The sequence below is a fragment of the Thamnophis sirtalis genome, unplaced genomic scaffold (genome assembly GCF_051295495.1).
Source record: "Thamnophis sirtalis isolate CommonGarterSnake01/CBP01778 unplaced genomic scaffold, rThaSir2_p1.2 scaffold_3, whole genome shotgun sequence".
Lineage (NCBI taxonomy): Eukaryota > Metazoa > Chordata > Lepidosauria > Squamata > Natricidae > Thamnophis > Thamnophis sirtalis.
The window spans coordinates 16,779,862-16,803,213 of NW_028261383.1; the positions used below are offsets into that span (position 1 = coordinate 16,779,862).

A 23,352-nucleotide genomic window follows, 5' to 3' on the forward strand; every position below is an offset into this window, starting at 1 on the left:
CACGTGCTAGTCGTTCCTTACTCTAGGGGGCAGTGCTCATATCTGTTTTAAAGCCGAAGAGCCAGCGCTGTCCAAAGATGTCTCCGTGGTCATGTGTCCGGCATGACTAAATGCTAAAGGTGCACGGAACACTGTTCCCTTCCCACCAAGGTGGTCTCTATTTTTGTACTTGCGTTTTTTACGTCCTTTCGAACTGCTAGGTTGGCAGAAGCTGGGACAAGTAATGGGGATTCAAACTGCTGAACCGCTGAACTTTCTGATTGACAAACTCAGCATGTTAGCCACTGATGCACTGCGTCCCACATAAGGAGTATAGGGTTAGAAAATACAACCTGAATTAGAAAATACAACTCATTTCCTTTCTTTCTCAGTGGTGAGAAGACCTATAAATGCCCAGCAAAGACACTTTATGTGCGAAGGTGCCAAAAGTCTGCTTTGCTGTGGCACACATGGGTAATCCTGACAAAAATAAGAAGAGAGATAAAAAGGACAATGTTATCCAGCATTATTTAAAATAAATAGTAAATAAATTGATTATGTTTCATCAAGATGGCTGGACCACACAAACAGATTTGCACTATATATAAGAAATAATTACCTCTCTACAGAAATAGAGCACAACAATGATGAGAACTATCTTGAATGCATTGTTAAAAACAAGAAAAAAGGAAACAATTGGTCCATTGCTGGGAGAAAGTGGCAAGAAGGTGACAAGCAACAGGGAGAAAGCAGAACTATTTAACTCATGTTTTGCATCTGTCTTTACACAAAGGCATAAAACAGTCCAACCTATCAAAAACAGCAGCACAAAAATCAGATTAAGACAAGTTGAAATAAGGAAGAAAATGGTAAGTAAGCACCTGTCTACCTTAGACGAGTTCAAATCACCAGGACCAGATGGATTACACCCCAGGGTTCTGAAGGAATTGGCAGATGAGATATCAGAACCACTGAACTATATCTTTCAGAGATCCTGGAGCACCGGAGAACTAGCAGAGGACTGGAAAAGAGCTGATGTGGTTCCCAAAAGGGGGGGGGGGGAGATCCAGGAAACTACAGACCTATCAGCCTGACCCCAATCCCAGTAAAGATTCTGGTAAAGATAAGCAACGAATTAGCGAATACCTAGAAGCAAACAAAGTAATAGCCAAAAGCCAACATGGGTTTGTCAAAAACACATCATGCCAGACTAATCTTATTGCATATTTTGATAATGTGACAAAATTAGTGGACCAAAGGAATGCTAGCAATATAGTTTAGTTGGACTTCAGTAAGCATATGGTAAGGTAGACCATAACCTACTACTAGATAAAGTAGAAGAATGTGGGTTAGACAGCATCACCACCAGATGGATTCATAACTGGCTGACCAACCGCACTCAACGTGTAGTCCTCAATGGAACTGCATCTTCATGGAGGGAAGTATGCAGTGGAGTACCCGAAGGCTCTGTTTTGGGCCCAGTACTCTTCAACATCTTCATCAATGATTTGGATGAGGGAACAAATGGGGAACTCATCAAATTTGCAGATGACACCAAGCTGGCAGGAATAGCCAACACTCCAGAAGATAGGCTAAAGATATAGAACGATCTTGACAAACTTGAATATTGGGCACTATCTAATAAAATGAAATTCAATGGTGAAGAGTAAGGTTCTACATTTAAGCAAGAAAAACAAAATGCACAGGTACAGTGTAGGTGGTACCTTGCTCAATAGTAGTATCTGTGTGAGGGATCTTGGAGTCCTAGTGGACAACCATTTAAATATGAGCCAGCAGTGTGCAGCAGCTGCCAAAAAAGCCAACACAATTCTAGGCTACATAAACAGAGGGATAGAATCAAGATCACGTGAATAAATGCATAAATACCCAAGGTACACAGCACATGCAGCTTTCCAGATACCAACCTGCTAAGCTAAAGCATATAATCTCTCCAGGTTCTGCACAGCAGCACTAAAAATTGGTCAGAATATGACCTGTGCTATAAACTGGTTTGAGTTCATCTTTCTAGAATGCTGTTTTGTGAGCAATGAAGTTTGCCAGGCTCCTTATACCTATAGTAAGGTTCCTACACCACCTTAATATTATCTTTAATTCTTTTTGATTTTTTAAAAAGACTTTTAGTAATGGGATGTAACTTTTTATGCTAGTCTGTGCCCCACTCTTACGTTGATCTTTGGCCATAAGAAAAAATTTATGTAATTTTCAAAACTATAACTCTTGAAAGAAAAGTGAATTCTTGACTTATAATTTTGGTGAAAGTTTGACTGTTGCGGTCTTCGATTGCACTGATTTTCTGTCCTTAGCTGGTTTTTAAATTTGATTACCAGTAATCAGGAATTTATTATTTTATGTTCATATGAGGAGAAAAGTGACCTTTTCCCAATTATCTCCTTTTTTCAGCATGTTTATAAATACTCTTTAATCCAATTCTATTATCTAATAAACCATTGATTTCTAAATTAAGAACACTTGCCTCTGAATCGTGGGTTAATAAAGCCTCTTCGATTGACACCTTAGAGAAGATTACAAAATTAAAATAAACAGGAACCACAATTTTTATCAAGCTTGGATTAATTTTATGGTTTGTCTCAATAACAATAGATTATATAATCTCTATATTTTATATATGGAAGATTTTCAAATCTATAGTACCTATCTATTTACACTGAAATAGATCTTGGTATTTTTAATAATCCCCCCCCCATACCCTATTGACACTGAAGTAGATCTTGATATTTCTAATATTTATTTTTTGTTTTCTTTTTCTCTCTACCTATCTTGGATTTATGTAAATATGCTTAAGCGATTTTCTTGAGTGAAACTATTTTTTTTTCTCAAAATTCCCCATTTTCTTCCCTTTATTTTATAAATCCCAATTTTCTCCAGTCACAAATGAGGTGCCATTTTCCCTGCCTCATTTTTCCATCAAGGAGCCTCGTCGTGAGGTAAAATTTTTGGAAGCTCCACCAGTTTGAGCTTTTTCCTCCCATTTTGGAAAGGTTTTCTTTTGATATTTCTTTTCTTTCTTTCTTTTCAGCATTGCTTCCGATGTCACAAGCTGCCACTCGGTTATTCTTTCGCACAAAGAGCCATAAATGTGAGAATGGCAGCTGTATATATTGAATTAAAGAAATAAAAACGTATAGAAATCTCCTGATTTTCCTGACAGGAGAAATTTCCTCTCAGAAGACACTGCCATTTTTCTCTTGAGAGGCTACCTTTCCTATCACTCTCATGTCCATCACCCCTGCCCTCCCCATCCCCAAAGACGTCCTCTTTCCCGCCCTTTTGGGGGGTGGGGGTGGAAATCCTGGTATTGCGCGCAGGATCCTACAGAGGGCGCCCTCCGCCAAGAATGGAACACCAGACGCTTCTCCATTGGTCCAATAGAGGGCGAGCGTCACAGCTGGCTTTTCAGAGGAGGCGTGACGTCATAAACGCTTACTCGCTCTCCTCAATCTCTGGGACTCCGCAGGAAGCGGGCGGAGATCCAGACCTGCCCCCGGTGAGGGGGGGCGGCTCTTCCCGTGCAAAGGGAGGGGGAGACCCGCGCCCGGCCCTCCTCCGGCTTCAACTCTAGGTCCCATGCTTCCCAGCCGCTCCCTCCATGCAGGGGGAAGCGGAGCTCCAGAGCAGCAGCAACAGAAAAAACGGGGATGCCAAGAAGGCGACTTGCCGCCCCTCCAGCTGTCTCCTTCCTGGCCCACATTGGGGGAGCCTCAGCCCAGCGCTTGGATGACCCAGGCAGGTTGTGTGAATCTGCCTGGTGTCAGAGGGAAACTCGGTTCTTTTCCAAAGGACACCCTGACAAGGGATTTCTTTTAATGTGAACTGAAGTTTCCTGGTTTATTATTATCTTGGAGTTTGGCAGGTTGTGTCTATCCTGCTTGTAGGTATTAAGTAGATCTAGGTTCTAAAAAAGGAAGCTTTTCCTTGTGGGGAAAAAAGGCTCTAAAATGCTTTTCTTGGGTACCTAAAATTCTTGATTGAAGTAACTTCCATATTCTGCAATACACAAGGACAAACACAGACTTGCACAGAAAGAGAGGGAGATGGATGATCCATTTGCTCAATACCTCCACACACTTATAGAACCTCAGAAAAAATATCTCTTGTTCAATGATTATATCCATCACCTTATAATTCTTGGATTTTATTTCCATCTCAGATACACAAACTGGAAGCTATTTACTAAACATAATAGAAGTCACACAGAGTCACATAATTGTGTGGAATATGGAAAGGGCTTTCGGTTGAATTGTGAAACTGATCATCCACAAAAGAATTCACGCAAAGGAGAACCCATATAAATATTTGGAGTGTGAAAGGAGTTTCAGTCGAAGGTGTTCCTTTACTTCCCATAAAAGTATCTACATGGGAGAAACAACATAAATACATAGATTGTGCGCATACTTTTGCTCATAGGAATCATCTTACTTCTTATAAAAGGAGAAGCCGTTTAAATGCAGAGTGTGAGGAAAGATATTTACTCAAAGCAGTTCTCTTGCTTCCCATAAATCCACACAGTGGCAAAACCTTATAAATGCATGGAGTGTGGAAAGAATGTTGCTCATAGCAGTCGCCTTATGTCCCATAAAAATACCCATATAAGTGAAGCCTTATAGTTGCAAGGAATGTGGAAAGGCTCAGAATAGAGTAGAGTAGAATAGAATAGAATAGAATAGAATAGAATAAAAGGGTTGGAAGGGACCTTGGAGGTCTTCTAGTCCAATGCCCTGCCTAGGCAGGAAACCCTACACCACATCAGACAAATGGTTATCCAACATCTTAAAAACTTCCAGTGTTGGAGCATTCACAACTTCCAGAGACAAGTTGTTCCACTGATTAATTTTTCTAACTGTCAGGAATTTTCTCCTTCGTTCTCGGTTGCTTATCTCCTTGATTAGTTTCCATCCATTGCTTCTTGTCCTGCCCTCAGGTGCTTTTCTTTATGGCAGCCCCTGAGATATTGGAGCACTACTATCATGTCTCCCCAGTACAAAGAGTTTCCCTACTTCCCATGAAATGATCCATACTTGGCAGAAGGCATATATAAGTGTGGAATCTGGAAAGAGCTTTCAGAGGAATTGTGATCTTGCCATCCATGAAAAAAAACATGCAAAGGAGAAACCATAGAATGCTTAGAGTGTGGAAAGGGCTTCTGTGAAAATAGTTTCCTTGTGAGTCAAAATTGGGTCCACACCGGGGGTGTGGGTGGGACTGCATAGATGTAGATTGTGTAGAAAGAGCTTCAGAAAAAAAATATGTGCTATTACTTCCCGTAAAAGATTTCATAAGCCATATAAATGCAAAGAATGTGCAAGAGCTTTAGGTGAAAGGTTGATTTTATTTATTATGAAAGGATCCACATAGGAGAAACTGCATAAATTTATGGTGTATGTAGAGATCTTTCCTCAGAGGAGTCATTTCACAGTCCATAAAGGGATCCACACGGGAGAAGTGATATAGATGCAGAGAATGTTATGTATGTATCTGTGGTGGGATTCAAATAATTTAGCAACCGGTTCTCTGCCCTAATGACCAGCTGGGTAGGCGTGGCTTAGTGGTCGTGACCTGGTAGGTGTGGCCAATGCAACATCACTCATGTCAATGGGCACTTCACCTTAGTTGTTACGATGTAATAAGGGTTAGCAATAGCAATAGCAGTAGACATATACCGCTTCATAGGGCTTTCAGCCCTCTCTAAGCGGTTTACAGAGAGTCAGCATATTGCCCCCAACAATCTGGGTCCTCATTTTACCCACCTCGGAAGGATGGAAGGCTGAGTCAACCCTGAGCCGGTGAGATTTGAACTGCTGAACTGCTGATCTAGCAGTAGCCTGCAGTGCTGCATTTAACCACTGCGCCACCTTGATGATCCATTTGCTCAATACCTCCACTCACTTATAGAACCTCAGAAAAAATATCTCCCGAAGAGGCAGTTTCTGTAAGCAGGGCAATAAAGATTAGGCTACAAACAACACCAGAATGCTTCCTTCCTGCCTTCCTTACAGGATTAGCCCTGTAAAGTGGAAAAAAACCAAATGAGGTTTCTTCCAACAACCGGTTCTCCGAACTGCTTAGAAAGTTAACAACCGGTTCTCCCGGATAGGTGCGAGCTGGCTGAATCCCATCACTGGTATGTATGTACGTACGTATTTCATATGGTGTAACAGAATGCAGTGTTAACGCATTAAAAACCCACAAAAGCATATAAAATGTCTTATTTTATGTAAAATAAACATCAGATATTTTAAAAATACACAGCATAGTGATGAATTAAACTTCAGCAGCTGGTTCCCAAATTCCATGCTTGGTGTATAGAATGACAGCACGTTGCTGTCATGTGACATATCACGACATTTACCCTGTGCGGAGGTGGAGTGGGCATCGCTTGCATGTGACACATCTGGCCCTGAAGCTGCCAGTTTGACAACCCTGCAGAGGTGGGCTGCACATACTTTAACAACTGGTTCGCTGAAGATGTGAGCTCACATGCAGCACCAAAAACAAGGCTTTTCCGATGGGGGAAGCTTCGTATACACTTGCTAGGCCGGGCATGGTTAATAGAATGGGCAAGGTGCCCAAATCAGCTGGGCTGCGTCGGCGCGAGTGAGCCAGAAAGTGAGATATTTAGGACCGGATAGCGTCGGGGTGGATGGACGGGGTCAACCAGTGCTCCGAACTACCAATTCAGCAGGAACCAGTAGCAACCCACCACTTTAGCTTTAGTATATAGTTAGCTTGTTTGTTCAGGTGAAAACAGGTGACCTCCGTTTTGCTGATACTGGGTTTTCTCCAAACTTCAGAAAAACGTATCAATTTCCTTTAAATCGTTTTCAAGGGCTTTTCCAGTATTGAAATCTTCAGATTGCTTTATCAGCACAATGCCATCAGTGTATATGAACTTTCTTGCAGCATTGCCTGGTAAAACGGATGTGTAAATATTAAAAAGTAGTGGAGCCTGCCCAGAACTTGGTGGCAGATTGTTATTTAATCCATACTTCTGACTAATTTGGCCATCTAGATGTACTTCCAGGGGTGAAATCCAGCAGGTTCTGACAGGTTCTGGAGAACCGGTAGCGTAAATTTTGAGTAGTTCGGAGAACCGGCAAGCCACCTGTGGCTGGCCCCAATGGGATGGGAATGGAGATTTTGCAGTATTCTTCCCCTGCCATGCCCACCAAGCCACACCCACCAAACCATGCCCACAGAACCAGTAGTTTAAAAAAATGAATTTCACCACTGTGTACTTCAATATATATGTTTGAAAGCAGTGTAGTGACTGCTACGATACATACAAATTTCCTCAACCAGCGTTTTAATACTCTTTAAAATGAGTCTAAAATGAATGATAAAATCAGGGAAGGCAGCTAGCTTAGATGAAGTACATCAGTGGTGGGTTTCAAAAATTTTTGGAACCTCTTCTGTAGGTGTGGCCTGCTTTCCGGGTCCACTGGTGGAACCTCTTCTAACCAGTTTGGTAGATTTGACGAACCGGTTCTACCAAATAGGTGCGAACTGGTAAGAACCCACCTCTGAAGTACATCCTGAGTTCTTGAAGCACTGTGGGCCATACGTTATTCTGTGGTTCACACAATTTTACAATGATATTCAGTGAACAGAGAGACTGGGTACAATGCTCAAAAGAACAAAAAACTGGTGAAGGGAAAATCTGTGGAAGATTTTAGACCCCTATTTCTCTTTAGCATTTCTTATAAATTACTGAAACAGTTCACTTATTTAGAATAGAATAGAATAGAATAGAATAGAATAGAATAGAATAGAATAGAATAGAATAGAAGCAATGTTCCCTCTAATTTTTTTTCAGGGTGAGCGGAAAAGTATAGTGTTTGAGCGGCACAGTTTCATGCCTGAGCACCTAAGAGAGCAACAGTTTGAACTTCTGTCTCGTCTGCTGGACATTTGCGCAACATTCCAAGCGCCAAGCACCAATTGTGAGCGAGGTTTCAGCCTGATGAATGCCAGGCATGAAAATGTGCTACTCAAACACTATACTTTTCCGCTCACCCTGAAAAAAAAAAAGACTTCTGCTCAGCTTTTAGATCATTAGACTGGCTAGAGAGAGACATGGCACCAACAGGTCCTGGGTCCTGGCATTTTGCAGGCAACCTGTCCTCTCACATTCCTTTGGAATGCAACCCATCACATTTGAATTAGATTTTGCCAATTATCCTATTAAAAGATAATCCTATTATTCTAAAATATGACTAACTCGATATTAAAAATGTAAATATTTAATGCTGATAAATAATAGCAGTAATTGTTATTTAGTATGATTAAAATCAGTATTGATATATCAATATATCTATCAAAATTGACAATAAACACTAAAATAACAATACAAATATATAATGTGGAATATAAATGTAATAAATATAATATATAAATACAACATAAATGTAATAAAATAATTTATCATGAAACTCTCCCCCTTTAAAGTAATAAGATCAATTAAATAGTCTAGCAAGTTTGGACAATATGCTATATGTTATGTTACTTAAGAATATATATGCCTCAGAATCAGATACAACACCCACATCATTTCCAACTGAGTCAATAAAATGATATGCCATGCCAAAACTATTTTAAATAAAGATATGAAATTAATCAAGTATTGCATTTATTTTTCAAAATGAATGTAAAATTTTTATTATTATTTAAGTTTTGTACCCTATCTTTCTAACTAACGTTAACTTTAAAAAGATGTTACATCAGACTACAATACAAGTAATTAAATGAAGACTAAAATAAGTGTTTTGGCATATTGAGCTTTTTATATTTCTTTCTAATATTGCTCCTTAGTTAAGAACTTCCTCCTCAGCTTACTTACGCATTAACTGTTTGTTGCTTTTATGGCTTATTCATTCACTGCTCCATCTTCAGTTTTTTTCACAGGGGGCAGGGCTTCCTTCCTTCCTTCCTTCCTTCCTTCCTTCCTTCCTTCCCTCCCTCCACTCCTTTGGCCACCAATTTCGATCCAACTCTCTCTCTCTCTCTCTCTCTCTCTCACACACACACACACACACACACACACACACAGAGACACGTGTTCTTTGGGGGGGGTTGAATTACTCCGCCTCACTGCGCAAAGTCAGCTCAGCATGTGTTCGGCCCCTGCTTACGCTGAATCAAATCTGCAGCCGGCGGGACCATTTCAAAGCCGCCAGTCCTCTTGCTCCTTCTCCTTCACCGGCAAAGCAGCGGCGGTGGTGCCTCCCTCTCCGCTCGGAGCACCTCAGCTGGGCTCTGGGTTATCCCTGCCATCGCCTCCACCTCCGCCGCTTTCCTACTAGCTCCCGCGGCCTCAAAAGCACGGCAGAGGAGGAAGGGGGAGGGATAACGCGGGGGCCAGCTCAGGTGCTCCGCGTGGAGAGAGAGGCACCACTGCGGGAGCTTTGCTGGTGAAGGAGAAGAAGCAAGAGGACTGGCGGCTCATCAAAACAAGTCTGGGGAGGTCCTTTGCAGGCGGCCAGTTCTAGCTGCCTGCAAAGGACTTCTCCACGTTTGCTTTGGTAGAAAGCTCTGCGCGGCAGTTAGAAAGCTCTGCGCGGAGGTTTCTAGCGACGTGCGCGGCCACGCACGCGCGCACCTTAGAGGGAACAGTGAATAGAAGTAGAGTCAGCATGTTGCCCCCAACAATCTGGTTCTTCATTTTACCCACCTTGGAAGGATGGAAGGTTGAGTCAACCTTGAGCCGGTGAGATTTGAACTGCTGAACTGCAGCTAGCAATCAGCTGAAGTAGCCTGCAGTACTGCACTCTAACCACTGTGTCACCTCGTTTCCAGCAACCGTCCTTCATATGTTTTAGCGTCCAGTCTCCTAAAAAGAATGCAGAGAAGAGCAACAAAGATACCTGCATTCTTTCTAGGGTCTCAACATTTTTTTTCACATTGTGGCGACCAAAACTGGATGCATTATTCCAAGTGTGGCCTTACCAAGGCCGTAAAAAGTGGTATTACCCCTTCATGTGATTCTATCCTTCTGTTTATGCAACCTAGAACTGTGTTGGCTTTTTGGGGGGGGGTGGAGGTTGCAGCACACTGCTGGCTCATATTTAAATGATTGTCCACTAAGACTCCACGATCCCTCTGACAGTTACTACTATTGAGTGAGGTACCACATGTACTGTACCTGTGCATTTTGCTTTTCTTGCCTAAATATAGTACTAAATCTGTACCAGATCTGGCCACGGAGCGCTTGCAAGCCATCTTTTTAAAACCTTCTAAGACCACACCTAGAATACTGCATCCAGTTTTGGTCCTCCCATTATAAAAGGGACATTGGGAAAAGTGCAGAGAAGAGCAACTAGGATGGCGAGAAAGGCTTGGAGACTAAAACATGAAGAACAGTTGAGGGTTTGGGTTTTGCTATTCTAGAGAGAAGAAGGACAAGGGGAGACATGATAGCACTATTCCAATATTTGAAGGGTTATCACAAAGAAGAGGAGCTCAAATTATTCCCCAATGCACCTGAGGGCAAGAATTGATGTATGGAAAATAATAATCAAGGAGAGAAGCAACCTTGAATTGAGGAGAAAATTCCTGCCAGTGAGGACAATTAATCGGAGGAACAGCTTCCCTCCAGAAGTTGTGGGTGCTTCACCACTGGAGGTTTTTTAAGAAGAGACTGGATAGTAACTTATCTGAAATGGTAGAAGGTCTCCTGCTTGAGCAGTGGGTTGGACTAGAAGATCTCCCTTCCAACTCTATTCCAGTGTTTCCCAACCTTGGCAACTTGAAGATGTCCAGACTTCAACTCCCAGAATTCCCCAGCCAGCATTCGCTGGCTGGGGAATTCTGGGAGTTGAAGTCCGGACATCTTCAAGTTGCCAAGATTGGGAAACACTGCTCTATTCTAGAATTCCAGAACGGGAATGGGACCTCCCAGGGGAGTCCTTTAAGCCAATTCAGATGAGCTTCAGCATTTAAAAAAAAAAAACAAGAAAAGAAAGAGACAGAACAGTGTCCTTCGCTCCTTTTCCCCATTGAAAAAATCTCCCTTTCTTTCTCTCCCTGGTCTATTCCGATCCAGATGGTTCAGTTTGCACCAGGGCGCGCCGTCGGATGTGAGAAAGGAACAGGCGCTTCCCCTTTGGGCCACTAGAGGGCGAACGTTTCGGCTGGCTTTCCAGAGGAGGCTGCGAACGGAGGGGCATCCTCGAGCCTTTTCCTCTCTAGAACGCAGCGCTCGCTCTCTTTAAACCGTTGGGACTCCGCAGGTGCTGAAAAGGCTGCAGGAGAGATTTGCAAGGACGGGTCCAGACGTGATGGTGGGTGGGGGCTCTTCCCATGCAAAGAGAGAGACGCGTGTCCAGCGCTCCTCTGGGCTCAGTCCCGGATTGCATGCATGATGGAGGAAACCACCATGCGGTCAAACACTGAAGCCTGGAACTTCAGGAGCCTCCAATACCAGGAGGCTGAAGGTCCCCGAGGACTTTGCAGCAAGCTCCACAACTTTTGTAGGCGATGGCTGAGACCAGAAAAGCACACCAAAGCCCAGATGCTGGACCTGGTGGTTCTGGAGCAGCTCCTGGCTATCCTTCCCCCAGAGATGGAGAGCTGGGTGCGGGAGTGTGGAGCAGAGTCCAGCTCCCAGGCGGTGGCCCTGGCTGAAGGCTTCCTCCTAAGCCAGGCAGAGGAGAAGAAAGAGCAGGTTGAGTTGCAGGTGAGACACTTTAGGGAGCTCAAAAAAGGAATAAAGAATGTGTTTGAATTATTCACCCCTCCTTCCCAAACTTCTGACATTCATAGAACTTCTGACAACAAGAAGCAATGGGTGGAAACTAATCAAGGAGAGAAGCAACTTCGAACTGAGGAGGAATTTCCTGACAGTGAGAACAATTAACCAGTGGAACAGAAGTTGCCTCCAGAAGTTGTGGATGCCCCAACACTGGAAGTCTTTAAGAAGATGTTGGATAGCCATTTGTCTGAAAGGGTATAGGGTTTCCTGCTCAGGCAGGGGGTTGGACTAGAAGACCTCCAAGGTCCCTTCCAACTCTGCTATTGTATTGTATTGTATTATAGTACCTGATGATGTCCCACCAATTCTTGCAGGACTTTGTTCCATTGTTTTCTCGCTCATCCTCACTGATAGATATTGGGGGCTTTGAAGTGTGAATCCATTTTATGTCCAATACAATACAATACAGTTTCCAGTTTATTGGTATTTGTATGCCGCCCACTCCCACGGGACTCTGGGCGGCTTACAGACAAACAAGGGAATTAAAATTAAAAATAGAAGTATAATCATTTTTTAAAAACACAACATATATGCACTTAAAATGGGGCTGGATGCTGATCAACAGCCTCAGGCCTGCCGGAACAGCCAGGTCTTAGTGGCTTTATGGAAGGCCGGAAGAGTAGTGAGGGTCCGGATCTCTGCGGGGAGATCATTCCATAGGGCCGGGGCAGCAACAGAGAAGGCTCTCCCCCGGTGGGGTCGCCAGCCGACATTGACCCGCCGATGGTACCCGGAGGAGGCCCAATCTGTGTGATCTAATCGGTCTTTGGGAGGTAAATGGCAGGAGGCGGTCTCTCAGGTAGCCAGGTCCTAAACCATGTAGGGCTTTAAAAGTAACGACTAGCACCTTGAAGCGTGTCCAGAGACCAATGGAAAGCCAGTGCAGCTCACGGAGGATAGGTGTAGTTTGTAGTTTATTATGATTTATAGGCCGCCCTTTTCCCTGAGGGGACTCAGGGCGGCTTACAATACATGGGTGTATCTAGGTACACCCATTATCGCTTGCGTGGCTGCATTCTGGACCAACTGCAGTCTTCAAGTACTCTTCAGGGGCAGCCCCATGTAGAGCACTTTCCCCTCCCAACAGTTTCCAAATTTTTTAAAATTTTTATTTTATTTTATCAATTTCATATATACATTCACAATTATATGATCTCATAACTGTTATTAATAATATGTATTTATAACAATTTTTTCCCTACAGTTGACAATATACTTGAAGATTGCTTTCTTACCATTCCATAGATCCATCTTATCTTACAACGGTCCTACTTCTTCTTCCCTCCCTCCCTCTTTCCTTCCCTCGTTTCTTCTCTCCCTCCTTCCCCCTTCTCTCCTTCCCTCCTTCCTTCCCTCCTTCCTTCCTTCCCTCCTTTCTTCTCTCCTTCTCTCCTTCCTTTCCCCCTTCCTTTCCTCCTTCCCCCCTTCCTTCTCTCCTTTCTTCTCTCCTTCCCTCCTTCCTTCCCTCCTTGCATCCCTCCTTCCTTCCCTCCCTCCTTCCTACCCCCTTTTTTCTCTTTCTTCTCTCCTTCCTTCCTTCCTTCCTCCTCTCCTTTCCCTTCTCTCCTTCCCCTTCCTCCCGTTTACCCTTCCCCTCTTCTTCCCATTCCTCCCCTCTTTCCTACTCTTACATTCCCTCCCATTCTTTCTCTGCCTTTCCCTTTCTCCTATTCCTCTCCTTTCTCCTCTCCTTCCTATCTTTCCTTCTACTCCCCCCTCCATCCACTCTATCCGTTGTTGTGTTTACATATTCTCTTCAGGGGATGACCTGGTTCTCTCTTTTTTTTTTCCTTATTTGAAAGTTATATAAAAAAAGGCAAGATTTACAAAATACAAGATACAAAAATAGATAAAGCTCTTTACATATTTTCATCTCCCATAGCTCATCTCGCCTTACCTAGTATAAGACTAGGTTGCTAATTCCATGCAGGTAGTTATAACGGATTTCCTATCAGCTTTTCAAGTTTTTCCAATGTTGTGGTCTAATGGTGTTACTCAACGGTGAATTCTCACCTCTAATACATTTCTACTCTCATTTGTCCCTCTGTCTTTGTGTATTGTTTATTTGAGATGTTGCTTAGATCATTTTAAGTTAGTCAGCTATCTCCTTTTATATCTGAATCCTCACTGTCTCATCAAGCCATTTGTATAATTTCTCCCAGACTTTGTAAAAGTCTGTGTCTTCTTTTTCGTTAATCCACATTGTCAATCTGTTCATTTCCGCTAATTCTAAGATTTTATTCATCACCATTGTGCTAGTGGGGGCATTTTCACTCTTCCAGCACTGCACGTAAGCGATCCTTGCCACCGTCAAGATGTGGACGAGAAGGTATTGATTGGTTTTACCTAATTTTTGATCTGTTATCCCTAATAGAAACATTTCTGGCTTAAGACTTAATTTAATTGACATGATTTCATTCAGCCATCTTAGCGTTCGCTTCCAATATGTCTTAGCCACCGGACACATCCACCACATGTGGTAGTACGTGCCCAGTGTTGTTTTGCATTTCCAGCATTTGGCCGATAATTTTGAGGAAATTTTTTGCCAGTCTTCTCGGAGGGAGATGCCAGCGGTAGAACATTTTGTATATATTTTCTTTATAGGCCGTCGACTTCGTTAATTTCATATTCCACTCCCATACCCTTTCCCAGTCATCCAGGTCAATTGTGTGGCCGATATTCTGGGCCCAGGTTACCATGACTTCTTTTACTCTTTCTGCTTCCATTTTTCGGATCAGCAAGCAATTATATATTTTCTAGATTAATTTCTCGTCTGGTCCTATTAAGATTTTATCCAATTCCTGGTCCTTGTCCTGAAAGCCAAATTGTGCTAGATCTGATTTGTATTTATTTTGTATTTGAAAGTACGGCCACCAATCAATATTTATTCCCATTTCAACCAAATTTTAATAGACACAAGTGAGTCCATTTTAGTTTAAGACTACACTGATTCTTTCTATTGCATATCCCTTCTCAAGAATGTGCATAATTGGAGTCAACAGTTTTCCATTGTTAAAATTAAAGAAGAGTACATTATAAATCTTGTTACGGAAAAGCAGCAGCAACATTACAATACAATAGCAGAGTTGGAAGGGACCTTGGAGGTCCTCTAGTCCAACCCCCTATACCGTTTCAGACAAATGGCTATCCAACATCTTCTTAAAGACTTCCAGTGTTGGGGCATTCACAACTTCTGGAGGGAAGCTGTTCCACTGATTAATTGTTCTAACTGTCAGGAAATTTCTCCTCAGTTCTTCTCTCCTTGTGTTCTGTGATGTCTGTTGGTTCTTTTTTCTTCTGTTTAAAGTCCTTCCCTGCGGAGATCAGAGACCCTGCGGGAAAGAGGATTCCATTCAGTGCCCCTCAGGAGCTGTTTCTCTGGAGGATCCCTCAAGAAGATCAAAGTCGGGACATCTCGGGAGGTAACTGAAGGCTCCCCCATCACCCAGAGAGATCCCAATGCTCTCATCTTTGCTATCTCTTCTGGGGAATAACCTCCTCCTCTTTTGTTAATTATGCATTTTAAAATTCTGTTTTCCACGCAGGGAAACACAGAATGAAGTTTTCTGGTCTGTATGACGGAGCCGGAACTGTAGTTGGGCCTTCAAATCAAGTAAGTTGGGGAAGTAAACAAGTAAGACTTGTTTTTCCTTCAGAAGATGAAATTGGCATGCAAAGCAGTCTCCCCTTCAGTTTTTCTTCCCTTGTTTGTGCTAAATTGTTTTGGGTTCTTAAGCAAAATAGAAAAAAAGAATAGTGGTTTCAAGTTGCCCTCAACTAGGTTAGCTTCCCCTGAAGACTCCTTTTGGTTTGTCATTTCTACCCTCAGAATCTGTTTAGTGAATATTTTTGAAAGACGTCTAGCTAACATGTTCTGCTGGGTACGCTTCCAAATATGAGTTTATAAGAAGTAATTTTTTTTTTTTTGAGAAAAATAGTCCTTCAAGAAACAGGAATAAATATACAAAAGTAAGGTTCTACATTTAGGCAAGAAAAACAAAATGCACAGGTAGAGTATAGGTGGTACCTTGCTCAACAGTAGTAACTGTGAAAGGGATCTTGGAGTCCTAGTGGACAATCATTTAAATAGGAGCCAGCAGTGTGCAGCAGCTGCCAAAAAAGCCAACACAGTTCTAGGCTGCATGAACAGAGGGATAGAATCAAGATCACATGAAGGGTTAATACCACTTTATAATGCCTTGGTAAGTCCACACTTGGAATACTACATCCAGTTTTGGTCTCCACGATGTAGAAAAGATGTGGAGACTCTAGAAAGAGTGCAGAGAAGAGCAACAAAGATGATTAGGGGACTGGAGACTAAAACATAGGAAGAACGCTTGCAGGAACTGGGTATGTCTAGTTTTAGAGAAAGAAGGACTAGGGGAGACATGATAGCAGTGTTCCAATATCTTAGGGGTTGCAACAAAGAAGAGGGAGTCAAGCTATTCTCCAAAGCACCTGAGGATAGAACAAGAAGCAATGGGTGGAAACTAATCAAGGAGAGAAGCAACTTAGAACTGAGGAGAAATTTCCTGACAGTTAGAACAATTAATCAGTGGAACAGAAGTTGCCTCCAGAAGTTGTGAATTCTCCAACACTGGAAGTCTTTAAGAAGATGTTAGATAGCCATTTGTCTGAAATGGTATACGGTTTCCTGCCTAGGCAGGGGGTTGGACTAGAAGACCTCCAAGGTCCCTTCCAACTCTGCTATTCTATTCTACTCCAAGGCAGCAATAGCTAAACAAAGACTCTTTATTTTTTATCTTTTTTTTTACTCAGAATTGTGCAAGGGTAATAAAAAATAATTAAAATTCACATTGCCACATTATCATTTTTAAAAAGCCTTTTTTATAACCAGTAGTTTAAAAGGGCGAATCAGACTAAAAGATAAACCGTACTACTGGAAGAGCCGAGGTGGCGCAGTCGTTAGAGTACAGTATTGCAGGCTTCTTCAGCTGACTGCCAGCTGCAGTTCGGCAGTTCAAATCCCACCGGCTCAATGTTGATTCAGCCTTCCGTCTTTCCGAGGTGGGTAAAATGAGGACTCAGATTGTTGGGGAAAATTATGCTAACTATAAACCGCTTAGAGAGGGCTGTAAAAGCACTGTGAAGCGGTATATAAGTCTATTATAATCCAAAGAGAATGGCCAGACAGAGCACATAATCAAGGAACTTTTAGCTGGCAGAGTAATTTCTAATCTGTTTTCCACCTAGATTTGACCAAGAAACAATCCAGCTTTGCAAAGGCTGAGAAGTTCCCTTCCCATGGAATTTTATTTTTCTTTTTTTCTCCCGTTCAGCCAGCGGGAGAAAAAAAATGGGATTACTTTACTGAAAGGCACTGAAAGTTCTGCAGAATCAGTCAAGTTGATAACGCTGCCCCAAATATTCCTTCAATATCAAAGGTTTTCAGTTCTGTTTATTTCCTCACCTAAACTTTGGAATCCAACCAAGCACAGCCGTTCAACTTGGTGCATAACTGTACTTTAGGAATTTGTGAACAATTGGAACACATCTAGCAAATTCTCCTTGGCCTTTTTTTCCATGTTCAGGGGGGCCTTGTGACGTTCAAGGAGGTAGCTGTGAATTTTTCCAAGGAGGAGTGGTCTCTGTTGGATCCTGACCAAAAATTTCTACATTGGGAAGTCATGCTGGAAAATCATAGGAACTTGGCCTCTCTGGGTAAGGGTTGCTACTCAGAATGGGAAGATGTTCCGGAGTTAGATGCCATCAGTTATTTCTTATTTTTTTAAAAAAACTCCAACCAGGTGTCAAACTCCTCAAGATAGAGAAGGAATAGAGAATGTCTGAGGAAGGAAAGAAGTCAGTGGTTCTTTAGTTAAATCAAACTGGCGGCCCACGGGCCGGATACATCATGTAGACTCCGCCCACCCAGCTCCACAAGGGGGAAAAACATAGTGAAATGTCATGTGACGGCAACGTGACATGTCGAGTTTGACACCCGTGACTTAGGTTATTTTAACTTATCAGTGACAAATCAGCTTCTTGATTTGAAGAGAAACTCAACCTCACACTGATTTCAGCTTTTTCAGCCCAGATGCTTCCCTATCTCTGCTAAGACGAATTGTCAGGTCTTCTGGCTCTTGGCTTTTCTTTCATGTCTATCTTGAATCTTGGGATTAGGGGCTAAAGTCAGTGATAGTGACTCTATGACTCATGTGTCAAAGATGGCATGCCACAAAATTTGGGGAACACGCCAGCCATCCAGGGAGCACCAGGCTCCAGGGCAATCACACCATTCCCCAAGCATTGCAGTGGTTAAATGCAGCACTGCAGGCTACTTCAGCTGACTGCAGTTCTGCAGTTCGGCTGTTCAAATCTCACCGGCTCAGGGTTGACTCAGCCTTCCATCCTTCCGAGGTGGGTAAAATGAGGACCCGGATTGTTGTTGGGGGCAATATATGCTGACTCTGTAAACCGCTTAGAGAGGGCTGAAAGCCCTAGGAAGCGGTATAGAAGTCTAACTGCTATTGCTATTGCATACATTGTGGGATGATGCAAGGCAGCCCTTTTGAGTGAAAATGATAGGAGTAGGGCAGAAGTTTGGACCCAGGCCTCTACTTCAAGCCCAGCCTTGGTGCTGCTATTGAGTACCCCTGTTCAGGGTGGCCTAGATGGGAGAGAGGTGAATTGTTTCTCTTTTGATGGGGGTGGGTGGGAGGGCATATATGTTTCATAAGCAAGGTCAAGCATTTTCTGAATTTTTGACATACAAAGTCCAGAATAGAATAGAATAACAAGAGTTGAAAGGGTCTTCTACCATGTTTTCCCGAAAATATGACCCAGCCAAAAAGAAGCTCTATCATGTTTTTGAATGCATGTGCTAAAATTAAGCCCTAACCCCAAAATTAGCCCTAATCTTGCAGGGTGTGGGATGAGGCACAGAGGTAAAAATTAAGCTACAGTGGGGATGGAGGGTGGAGCTGCCTTACTTGCTAGGCCTCACATACGCACACCTGTCTCGCCTTGCAGGCTCACTTCTCCTATGGCTGCTTACTGCCACTTGCATGCATCACCCCTGGCTTCCATTTCACTGTCAGAGCCTTCCAAAAGCCCTCTTCAGCCAAGAAACGAGGTCCGGATTCATGCGTGCATCCCCCACATCCTCCGCGGCTTCTGCTTCACCATCAGAGTTTTCCGGAAAGCTCTCTGCAGCTGAGAAATGGTCTTCGGATTGATGCACATGGAACCCTTGGCTTCTGTTTTGCCTTCAGATGCTTCTGGAAAGCTCTCTGTAGCACATAAAAGAGCTCTGGATTGATCTGAATTGCTGATTCATTGCTTGATTATCTTTTCCAGAATCAAAGTCATTACTATTTTCTTCTCTATTTTAACTTGTGTTCCTAATCTGTTTTTGTAGTGCTGTTTTTGATAGGTTAGCCTTTGTTCATTGTGAATATTTGCTTTCCTCACTTCATCTTTGCAGGCTCAGACTATTTGCAGATATTCTGCTGGTATTGTGCCCCTCTTTCCAATTTTTGTACTTGCCCTTTTTGTCTTTCAATTTGTCAGAGAGTTCTTCTGCAGCCATGCTTTTTTTGAGGGCTGTTATTTTTCTTCTTCATTTGTACTGTACTAGACTGGGCTTTTATAATCTCACTTTTCAAAATTTCCTAAGCTTCTTGAATTGTTTTGCCCTTGAGGATTCTGATCCATGGAATCCTTCCTGAGCTCTATGTTTATTGAAATTAGCTATCTTAAAGTCCAAGACTCTAGTTTGACTTTATTCTATTGCTTGTACTTGCATAATGTTGAATTTCAATATTGCATGATCACGCCCACCAAAATTTCTGTAGTTTCAACAAATATTTCATCCTCACAGGGCTAAATGATGCTATTATCCCATTGGAAACATTGTGTTGAGGGTTAATAGAACGACTCCTGTTTTTTCTCTCTGCAGCTATGTATTTTGGCAAGAGAAAATGAATAGCACTGGGAAATTCGTTTAGATAGAGGGGAAAAGGACTTTGCATTCTAATAGGTCTCTGCTACAATTAGCCTGCTCCAATGTATCTTAGGTTACTTCATAATATGGATTATTCCTTAACTCAAAGCTGATTTTGGGTGATGTTTGTGCGCGCGCACACACACATACACACACACATATATATGTATGTATATATGAATTCCTACAACTTGATCTTTATTACTAATACTGCTACCATTTTCATTTTTCTTTTCCTTTGAAGATGATAATGGGCAGGAAAGTCAAGATTCCTGTGTACTATTCCAAGAGTTCAATGATGGAGAAGGAATGGAGAAGTCTGCAATTCAGATGGAAGCAGAAGGCCATGAGAGAAAGCAATCAAATAATCGGAGTCAGGACAGCTCATCTTGCATTAATGCTCTAACACAAGGCTTTCTTGCCCCAAAAGTGAAAACAAGGAAAAAAGGTTTTTGGAAAAATATGAACCAAATCAAAACTAAATTACATGGAAATGAACACTATCCCATCCAAAACAAAGGAGAAGATGCTATAAGAAGACATAATAGAAAAAATTACCTAGGGACTTCCGTGCTTTTTCCTGGAAATAGGTCCCTTACATCTCAAAAAGGGATCCATGCAGAAGAGAAGTCTTATAACTGTGTGGAATGTGGGAAGAGTTTTAGAAATAGTAGCCAACTTACTTCCCATAAAAGGATTCACCCAGAGGAGAAGCCATACAAATGCAGAGAATGTGGGAAGAGGTTCAGAAGATGTAGCAATCTTATTTCTCATAGAAAGATCCACCTAGGAGAGAAGCCCTATAAATGCATGGAGTGCGGAAAGAACTTCACTTATAGTAGCTCTCTTACTTCCCACTACTGGATCCACAAAGGGGAGAAGCCACATAAGTGTGTGGAGTGTGGAAAGGGCTTCACTCGTAAATGTAATCTTGCTATGCATAAAAGGATCCACACAGGGGAAAAGCCACATAAATGTCTGGAGTGTGGAAAGAACTTTGCTATTAAAAGCAATCTTACTCATCATAACAAGATGCACAAGGGTGAGAAGCCATACAAATGTATGAAACGTGGAAAGAATTTCCATGAAAATGGATCACTTATGTTATATAAAAAGACCCACACATAAGAAAAGCCTTATAAATGAATCGAGTGTGGAAAGAGCTTTACTCTGAGCCATCATCTTAATTTCCCATAAAATTAACCACACAGGAGAGAAACAATATAAATGTGTGGAGTGTTGAAAGGCTTTATTGATAGACGTCAACTTATTTCCCATAATTGGATACACATACGGAAGAAGGCAATAGAGAGTGACGAATCTGTGACTTGTGTCAAAGATGCCACTTCACAAAATTTGAGGGACATGTCGCCCATCCAGGGAGCATCGAGCTGTGGGGCGATCACATCATCCCCCAAGCATCGAACACATTGTAGAATGATGGAAGACAGTGATTTTGAATGAAAATGGTAGTGCTAGGTCCAAAGTTGAGGCCCAGACCTCTACTTCAAGCCCAGCCTTGGTGTTGCTATTGAGTACCAATGGTCAGGCTAACCTAGATGTAGATAGATATTTTTTCTTTTTTGATGGGGATGGATAAGAGGGAATATATATTACATAATCAAACATTTTTGATATGCCAAACCCAAATATTTCATGCTCACTGGCCTAAACTATGCTGCGTTTCCATTGGAAACGTGTTCAGGGTTAATAGCAGGATCCCCGCTCCCTCCCTCTCCCTCTCTCTCTCCCTCTCTCTCTCTCTCTCTCTTTCTTTCTCCCTCCCTCCCTCCCTCCCTCCCTCTCCCCCTCCGCCTCCCTCTCCCTCTCTCCAGCAATGTGATTTTGGCAAGAGAAAAAGAACACTACATGACAATTCATTTGGATAGGAAAAAAGGGACTTTAAATTCTCATAATCTTTGCTACAATTAAGATGCTCCAATATATCTTAGCGTATCTCATAATATGGATTATTCCTTAACTCAAAGCTGACTTTGGGTGATATTTGTGTGTGTCTGTATGTACACAGGTGTGTATGTGTATATGTGTGTATGCACACAAGCGCACACACACAAACCTCCTACAATATGATCTTTGTTACTAATACTCCTACATTTTTCCTTTTTCTTTTCCTTTGAAGATGATAATCGGCAGGAAAGCCAAGATTCTTGTGAACTGTTCCAAGAGTTCAATGCTGGAGAAGGAATGAAGAAGTCTGCAATTCAGATGGAAGCAGAAGGCCATGAGAGAAAGCAATCAAATAATCGGCATCAGGAAAGCTCATCTTTCATTGATACTCTAACACAAGACTTTCTTGCCCCAAAAGTGAAAACAAGGAAAAAAGATTGTGGGAAAAGTATGAAGCAAATGAAAACAAGGAAAAAAGATTTTGGAAAAAGTATGAAGCAAATCAAAGCTAACTTACATGGAAAGGAACACTATCCCGTCCAAAACAAAGGAGAAGATGCCACAAGAAGACATAATGGGAAAAATTACATGGGGACTTTCCTGCTTTTTCCTGGAAATAGGTCCCTTACAACTCAAAAAGGGATCCACGCAGAAGAGAAGCCTTATAAATGTGTAAACTGTGGAAAGAGTTTTAGAAATAGTAGCCAACTTACTTCCCATAAAAGAATTCATCCAGTGGAGAAACCATACAAATGCAGAGAATGTGGGAAGAGGTTCAGAGGATATAGCAATCTTATTTCTCATAGAAAGATCCACGTAGGAGAGAAGCCCTATAAATGCATGGAGTGCGGAAAGAGCTTCACTTTTAGTAGCTCTCTTACTTCCCATTACTGGATCCACAAAGGGGAGAAGCCACATAAATGTGTGGAGTGTGGAAAGGGCTTTACTCGTAAAAGTAATCTTGCTATCCATAAAAGTATCCACAGAGGGGAGAAGCCCCACATATGCATGGAAGGCAAAAAGAGGTTCACTTATAGTAGTTCTCTTACTTCCCTTTACTGGATCAACACAGTGGAGAAGCCACATACATGTGTGGAGTGTGGAAGGGGCTTTACGCGTAAATATAATCTTGTTAGCCATAAAAGGATCCACACAGGGGAAAAGCCACATAAATGTCTGGAGTGTGGAAAGAATTTTGCTGCTAAAAGTTATCTTACTCGCCATAACAAGATCCATGCTAGGGAGAAGCCATACAAATGTATGGAATGTGGAAAGAATTTCCATGAAAGTAGATCATTTATGCTACATAAAAAGACCCACACAGGAGAAAAGCCTTACAAATGCATGGATTGTGGAAAGACCTTTACTCATAGTAGTCATCGTACTTCCCATATAAGGATTCACACACAGAAGAAGCCATATAAATGTGTGGTGAATGGAAAGAGTTTTTGCAAAAATTGAACCCTTATGTTACGTAAAAAGATCCATGCAGGAGAAAAGCCTTATAAATGAATGGAGTGTGGAAAGGGCTTCAGCTGATAGGGCGATCTTACTTGCCATTTAAGGATACACACAGAAGAAGCCTTATAAATGTGTGGAGTGTAGAAAAAGCTTCAGTATTGTTCCTTTAAATCTCATAAAAGAGTTCATAACAAGAGAAATCATATAAACCTGAGGAGCTGGGAAAGAGCATCTGGTGTTTTACAATAAAAAA

General features: G+C 42.1%; 2 protein-coding genes across 2 annotated transcripts; both read left to right on the forward strand.

Annotated features, from left to right (window-relative positions):
- Positions 1 to 11,336: 11,336 nt before the first annotated feature.
- Positions 11,337 to 20,081, forward strand: LOC148047301 (zinc finger protein 215-like; the record flags this gene model as incomplete). The annotated part of the gene is made up of 3 exons (XM_087708035.1): positions 11,337 to 11,689; positions 17,317 to 17,446; positions 19,975 to 20,081. Coding segments are annotated over exons 1-3 (555 nt in total), but the record flags the coding sequence as incomplete, so codon positions are not given.
- A 1-nt stretch (position 20,082) lies between these two features.
- On the forward strand, positions 20,083 to 23,274 carry LOC148047302 (uncharacterized). Its single transcript, XM_087711487.1, has 2 exons — positions 20,083 to 20,772; positions 21,871 to 23,274. Exons 1-2 carry the CDS (start codon positions 20,193 to 20,195, stop codon positions 23,097 to 23,099), a joined length of 1,809 nt encoding a protein of 602 aa, XP_087567613.1. The 5' UTR covers positions 20,083 to 20,192; the 3' UTR covers positions 23,100 to 23,274.
- Positions 23,275 to 23,352: the final 78 nt, after the last annotated feature.